This window comes from Gavialis gangeticus, unplaced genomic scaffold, assembly GCF_001723915.1.
Source record: "Gavialis gangeticus isolate Ggan-Ray unplaced genomic scaffold, GavGan_comp1, whole genome shotgun sequence".
NCBI lineage: Eukaryota > Metazoa > Chordata > Crocodylia > Gavialidae > Gavialis > Gavialis gangeticus.
In genome coordinates, this window is record NW_017729015.1 from 200,486 (window position 1) to 207,280 (window position 6,795).

At 43.7% G+C, this 6,795-nt stretch overlaps 1 protein-coding gene across 4 annotated transcripts in view; it reads left to right on the plus strand.

Annotated features, from left to right (window-relative positions):
* The window catches only part of EYA3 (EYA transcriptional coactivator and phosphatase 3), a 156,631-nt gene that overhangs the window by 67,941 nt on the left and 81,895 nt on the right, over nt 1–6,795 (plus strand). For all 4 annotated transcript variants that reach the window (XM_019512107.1, XM_019512106.1, XM_019512109.1 and 1 more), the window contains exons 5-6: nt 2,075–2,141; nt 3,274–3,416. In XM_019512107.1, the coding sequence (XP_019367652.1) occupies nt 2,075–2,141; nt 3,274–3,416 (210 nt within the window). The remainder of the gene's footprint in view (nt 1–2,074; nt 2,142–3,273; nt 3,417–6,795) is intronic.

A 6,795-nucleotide genomic window follows, 5' to 3' on the forward strand; every position in this document is an offset into this window, starting at 1 on the left:
CTGCCCTGCCTTCTGCTTAACTTCAAACTAACATTGTGAACTACCTCTCTTTGTATTTAACTTTCTATTTAAAACCCTTTCTTTCTGCAAGTTCATTCATAGTATCTGATAAAGTAGGCTGCCTATTGCAGCTCATGCCTCTCTGAAAGTCTCTAAGACAGTAACTCTCAACAGGAGTGGTGCAAGACCCTTCCAGGCTGCTGCACTGCATCTGCCAGGTGGAACTGCACCAGGCACCTCAGTTTTGAGGAGACGCTTTGCAGGGCTGGACCAGGGAGTGGCTGATGTAGGAGGGAGCACCCTGCTGCAGCCCAGCCTGACAGGAGTTCCTGCTGGCTTAACTATGGAGGCTGAGGGGAATACAAACCAAGTGGGACTGGACCAGAAGTGACTGTGTGCAAGCAGAGCTTCCTGTGTTTCCAGGAAGTGCATATGGGGACAGATTGGGAAGTGGTTGAGACAGGAGGGGTATAGATAAAACCAGCGTAGGCTTATTCACTCTCTCCTGCTGAAGCCACTTCCTTGTCCAGCCCATATGCACTTCCTCCAAACTCAGGCCAGCAGGGTAGTTTAACCTGGCCATGATGGTGCTAGTGCTGTGGTGTCCTTGGCTAAGTACAGACAGTCAGAAAGCCTGAGGCTGAATCGATTCCAACTAGGCAGCGTCCTCTAAGCTGCGGTTGAACTGATAACCAACTGAACTGACATTCAGTTTTTAATTGGGAAAGGCATGGGGAGGTCTACACTGACCCAGGCCAGTAGGCAGGGGGTGCAGGAGAATTTCCCTCCATTCCCTGGGGCTGCCTGAGACTTGCAGGGGCTAAGGAACGGTTTGGGAGGGGAAGAATTCCCCTCAGCTCCCCGGCTCCACTGCCCCATGGGCTGACAGGCACAGGCAGGAAGCAGGCAAAGGAGCAGAGGGGTGAGGCAGTCCCTGCTCCACTGGAGCAGGCAGCAGAGCCCAGGGCTGCAAAGCATCCTGGGATGCTGGGGGACTGAATTAGCTTGAACCAGGAAGGGTTCTGGGACAGAAGTTCCGTAAACTGGTTTGACCTAAATCAGTTAAGTCTGATACTACATCCAACCACATTTATCTTAAACTGGTTTTGGTCATTTTGAAAGCAGTTTACATGCACTGAACTTCTGTTCTGTTACCTTTCCAATCACTTACACTGGTTTATGTATAACTTCTGTCCCTAGCCCTTGAAAGGGTCTCGAAGCATCCCAGTTGAGAACCACTGATCTAGACCATTCAGTGAATACACAGTTAGCATTTCTTCCTGGGCTTCTCAATTCCCTTGTGAGATGATCTTTATGGTTTCAATTCAAATGGGGAAACTGAGAAGTACAAAATAAAGAGAAATGAGAGCACACAATAAATCAGTAGGAGGGCCAGGATTAGAACTGAAGGATTTCTGACTGCCAGTTCCTACACATACTGTTCCACACTAAACTGCCAGATGTGCGGAGCAGCTCCAGCTCTCACTGATTTGACATGTAATCTTGAGCTCTGACATTCAGAGCTTCTGCCCATCTTGTCCCAGGATTCTCATTCTGGGTACCAGGAAATGAGGAACACAGTTAGTAGCCATTTACAAAGGATTTTGGTTTGAGACATGCCGGACTTCTTATAGAATATATTGGTCTGGGACATGAAGGAAAAATATATAATGATGTAATTAAGAGCCCCCAACCAGTACAGTTTGACAGGTTCTTTGCTCCAGGGGGTTCCAGTACAATGCTTGTAGAAGTGATGTGCTAGACATATATGAATATGCAGAGCTTTTAAAATGTTCAGGGTTTGGGGCATAGTGCCAAAATCAAGATGTTATAATGAAAATTAAAGAAGTAACCAGCCTGCCAAAGGGAATGTTGTTGCTGGGAAAGTGGGGTGGCAGAGAGAAAGGAACGGAGAGGAAGGAAGAGGGGGGAACAGAGCAAGAGGGGAGGGGGAACAGCAAGAGAGAGGAACAGAGCAAGAGAGAAATGTCCATGGTGTTCTAAAACCAAAATAAAAATAAACTAGCCTTCTCAAGAAATAAGGTTTTTAAAAATATTCTGTCCTTTTTTTCAGTCATGACATGCACTGATTACATCCCAAGGACATCCAATGATTATACCTCACAGATGTATTCTGCAAAGTAAGTTGAGCTGTTGGTTCTGAAGTCTCTCCCTCCTTTCTCACTACCTTTAACTCTCCTGTTACCATTGCAAGGTAATATTGTTATATTTCCTAAGTTGGGCTGTCGAACGATTAAAAAAAATGAATCACAATTAGCCATGCGATTAAAAAAAAAATGAGTTGTGATTAATCACAATTTTAATCGCACAGATAAACAATAATAGATTTCAATTTCACCTTAGTGCCATAAGAACAGAGTAGAACTGTGCGAAATTCTGCCTAGTGGTTAAGTACAGAAAGTGAAAAGTGTTAGAAGTTTAGTGTTACCATATTTCCCGTTACAAAATTGCACCCATTAACTTAAGGCTATTAATTGACAGCCCTGTTCCTAAGTAAACAGATTAGTTTTGTTGTGTATGATGCACAATTCAGCACATGTTCAGAGTGGGCACGATTACATATGCATTAATATGCCTTTGCTACTGCGCAGTAAGTTTAGTACGTGTAATATGAGGTACTACACAAATGCACAGTAGCTGGCCCTACTGCATAGTAGCAAAAGCACGCAGTCTTTGTGACACCAGATGCACAGTAGATTAATTATACTGTGCTTTAGTGCATTAGCACAGCTTTTGCCATGATGTGCTAATGTACAGTAAAATTAGTCTACTGCGCATTGTCTCATGTAGATGTACCCGCCATGTCAAAAAAAAGGCCTAACAACCTCTGTCAACTGGTGTAATACCTACTAGATCTCTGTAAAGAGTATATGTAAATATATTTGTTACTGTTGTTACATCTTTCTAAAGCACATTTTCAAGTACATTCTTTGCCTTGGGATTAGAGATGCTCTATAACAGGGGTTGTCAACTTGGGGGTACTTTGAAAGGTCCCAAGGAATACACGGGGCTGGCGGGGATGGAGCATCACCACCCTGTGCCTCTGCCTCACAGGAGCAGGGCTAGGACGGGATGAGAGCAGGGCTTCACAGACACTCTCGCCACGCCCCCACTCCACATCTGGCCACTCGCCACCCCTCCTCCCCCGGGGGGTACACTTACTAAAAAGGGGCCTGCTGGGAGTTCACTTATTAAAAAAGGTTGAAAACCCCTGCTCTATAAGAACACTTTTTTTTCTTTTCTTTTTTCAAGGCCATATGCACATATCCTTTCTCTACCTGTATCAGAAACAACGAGCCCTTATTCTGGTCAGACTCAGTATCAAGCACTACAGCAGGCTCAGCCCTATGCCATCTACCCTCAGACCACCCAAACCTATGGACTACCTCCTTTCGGTAAGAGGGAACTGACTGAAGAATTGCTTGTTCTGAGCTGTCTTTTCAAACACTGCATATAATTGTTCTTTCCAGTCTCCTTAAAAGCCAATGAGAAGCAAATTTCTCAGGAGGTTAGGGCAAGAGTGTAAACAAATGTTGCATTTGTCCCTAAATAAATCCTAAATTAGTTCACAGGATAAGTATGAACAGTTCATCCCAGGACATCACAAAGAGCTTCTGACCTGTTATCCTGGGATTGCATCATTGAATCAGTGGCACAGTACATTCAGCCACTCACTAAATCCTGATTAGAAGGGTGACGTGTACATGCCAGTATTGGGATATTTCTGTTCCAGGACACATGCATTGTCTGTTCCTAGCCAAAAGGACTTCCAGGAAAGCACAAGCCTTCAATTGTAGAACAATTGGAAATGAAGGACTAGTATATTTATTTAAGCAGCTGTCACCTTTCAAGTGTATTATCTTTGTGGTTGGGGCTTCATGTTAAATAGTTTTCTTTTAAAAATATGGTAGCTGAGTAAACTAACGCAGAGACATTTGATACTTGGTTCACTTTTTTTTAAGGTTAGTATGCAACAGGGTTGGTACTGATTAGTGTGCCAGTTAACTGTATGCAGATTGCCTTTCAACTGTCTCCAAGGTTACTCATCTCATAACAGCAAGCGCCAAGGAACTAAATATTATGTAATAAGTCCCGAAGCATTAAGTTACATCTTACTGACACTTAAGTTCTATATTAGTTATTTCAGCTTTTCATTCATTAGTTATTGTACCTCTTAAGTATTCTTCTATATTCTTCCAATATTGACAAGCCCAAAATTTTGAAAATAATGATTGGGAAACCAAGACGTCAAATAACAAACTTTGCCCTAAAAATAATGGCTTTGTCTATGTTCTGATTTTGAACTTCCCTTCTAGCCCCAATATTTGTCCTGTAAGTACGGTGTTGTCAACTCTCCAAAATTTGTAGAAAGAGGCAATTTTATCCTCCAGCAGAGGAGCTTTGGTCAGGGTGAAAGCAAACTGTCCTTTGTGGACCAACATTTTTAAAGAGATACAACAAACATATTTACAAGAGAACAGTGAAAACATGGTCATTAGGATTCTTAACATAGCCAAATGGAAAAAAATCTCTTCTGGAGTTGCCTGTGAGCAATGAATCTTAGGCTATAGAGGCTCATACTTTTATCACTTGAACAAAATAATCAGGTCCCTTAGATTGGAAAAAGTGCAATATGTAATATGTACTCTGCTAAAGGATAACAGAGCTACACTTTTTATAATATTACAGGAATGCCAAATTTAACGTGTTGCTTCTGAAAAACATTGTGGCAAAGTGAATGAGACTTAGCCCAGTTTTATTATAAACTTCATTTTTGTTCCTAGCTGTTCTAGAAGTAGTCTAATGGAATGACAGTACTGTTTGAAATCAAGATATACATTAAAATATGGTTGATACTAATGAATAGGATAGTGTAGCAGACTGGCTGGCAGAGGATTGCAACAGACTGCACACCTCAGGATGTAGAACAGGCAGTAGGTGCTAGGTGCAGGCTGCCTAGGAGGTCTGGGCTAGCTACAGAGGATAATTAGCTGGCCCACAGGAAGCTAAGAGACTCCCAGAGAGAGAGAGAGTGCAAGAGCATGTAGCTGGTGGCTGCAACACTGGTCCAAGGATTCTCCCAGAGTCTGGCAAAACACCTGGGGCTGAAAGGCCTGAAGCCTTGGAGAGGGAACTCACATGATATGAGAGAGAAAACTGTACTGTGGCACTGAGGGAGCAGCATTAAGTTGGCAGTATCTTCTTGGAGTCTAGGAAGAGCCCCCAGGCCTGTGAGCCCCCCCTTTTAGAAACTGTGTTTATGGACTGCTTGAGCTACCAATAACTCCAAACCCAATGGATTACATGATATGCTGTTCTGCAGTAACAGGGCACTGGACTCTGACCAAGGATCGGGAGGTTCCTTGCTTTTGTTCCTGCATTTGTATTCTTCAACCTGCCTTATCTTCCACACTAATATTTAGAAACTTTGCACTTTCATGACTAGCTGGATGAAAGATCTAAAAGTGGGAGCTTGGAGAGCTATAATTTTGGTGGGGAATGATGTTTCAAATTTAGGCTTTTTGGAAGATAGAGGAATTAGGAAGCTTTGACTGTTTACTACTTTAGCAGTATTATCTGTGTCAGTAGTGTCCTGAAGTCATTACTGTTTTGGAGATATCCATTGAAATAAATCATTATAATTGCTAAGGGAGAAGTACTTACATTGTAGGTACTTTCTAACAGAGTCTTTCATATCACAGTTGGGTCAGCATAGAGAAGCTTATTACTGCTGCTCTCTTAATGTACTGTATTTACCTGAATCCAAAACGAGTTCCAATTTAAGAAGACCACCCCCTCCCCCCCAATAATTTGATTCTACACATAGAAAATTTATAAATTAGTTATATAATCTAATTATTGGAGGGTCATCTTAAATTTGTACCCCCTGCTGCTGTGACATGGAAAGCAGTAGTAGCAAAGGGCCAAGCATTGGCAGCAGAGCAGGTGTCAGGGGAGTCAAGCAGCCTGACACCCATCCATTGTTCCCCACAATTTGCCCCCTCATACCTTCCCCCACCCTTGTGGAGCCTATGCCCCACCCAGTGCCTGTCCCCTCCTACCACTTGCACCCCAGCACATACACCTGGCCCCCTTTCCTCTCCCCTTCCCACCTCTACTTACTCTGTGTCATGGCTCTGGCTTCAGCTCTGGCTCCAGCTCCAGTTGCTGCCCAGCTCAACAGCAACAGTGCTGTGCAATGGCAACAGCTCTGGCCAGAGCTGCTGCCACTGCTGTTTTGTGGCTGGAACAGGCCTGAACCTGGAGCTGTGGCTCAGGGTAAGTAGCAGTGGTATGGGATGGGGGCAAGGCAGAGCTTGGTGGCAGGGAGCAGAGGCAGGAGGGCAAGCAAGGATGGCAGAGCTTGCTCAGGGTTCAGTGCAGCAGTTGGAGCTCCAACTCCAAGTGTGGGCCAGGGACAAAACTGCAGCAGCCACATGCCCATTCCCCCTCACTCCTGTACTTGAATCCCCCCACACTTCTATACTTGAGTCCAAGGCAAGGAGCTTTTCTCCGCATGTTTGGTGAGGGGAAACCACTTTTGTCTTGGATTTGAGTAAATTATAGTACTTTTCATGAATGCTCTCCACTGAAGAAGAAAAAAACCAGAATGCACTCTTGTGCCATTTTGTTCAGTTGGTATGGAGCAGGGGTGAGCAATTATTTTGGCCAGGGGGCTGCTTAATGAGTTTTTTTTTTTTTTTTTTTTTTTTCCGGGGGGTTGTTTCTGGTTTTTGGGGGGGGTTTTGGGGTTTTTTTTTTTTTTTTTTTTTT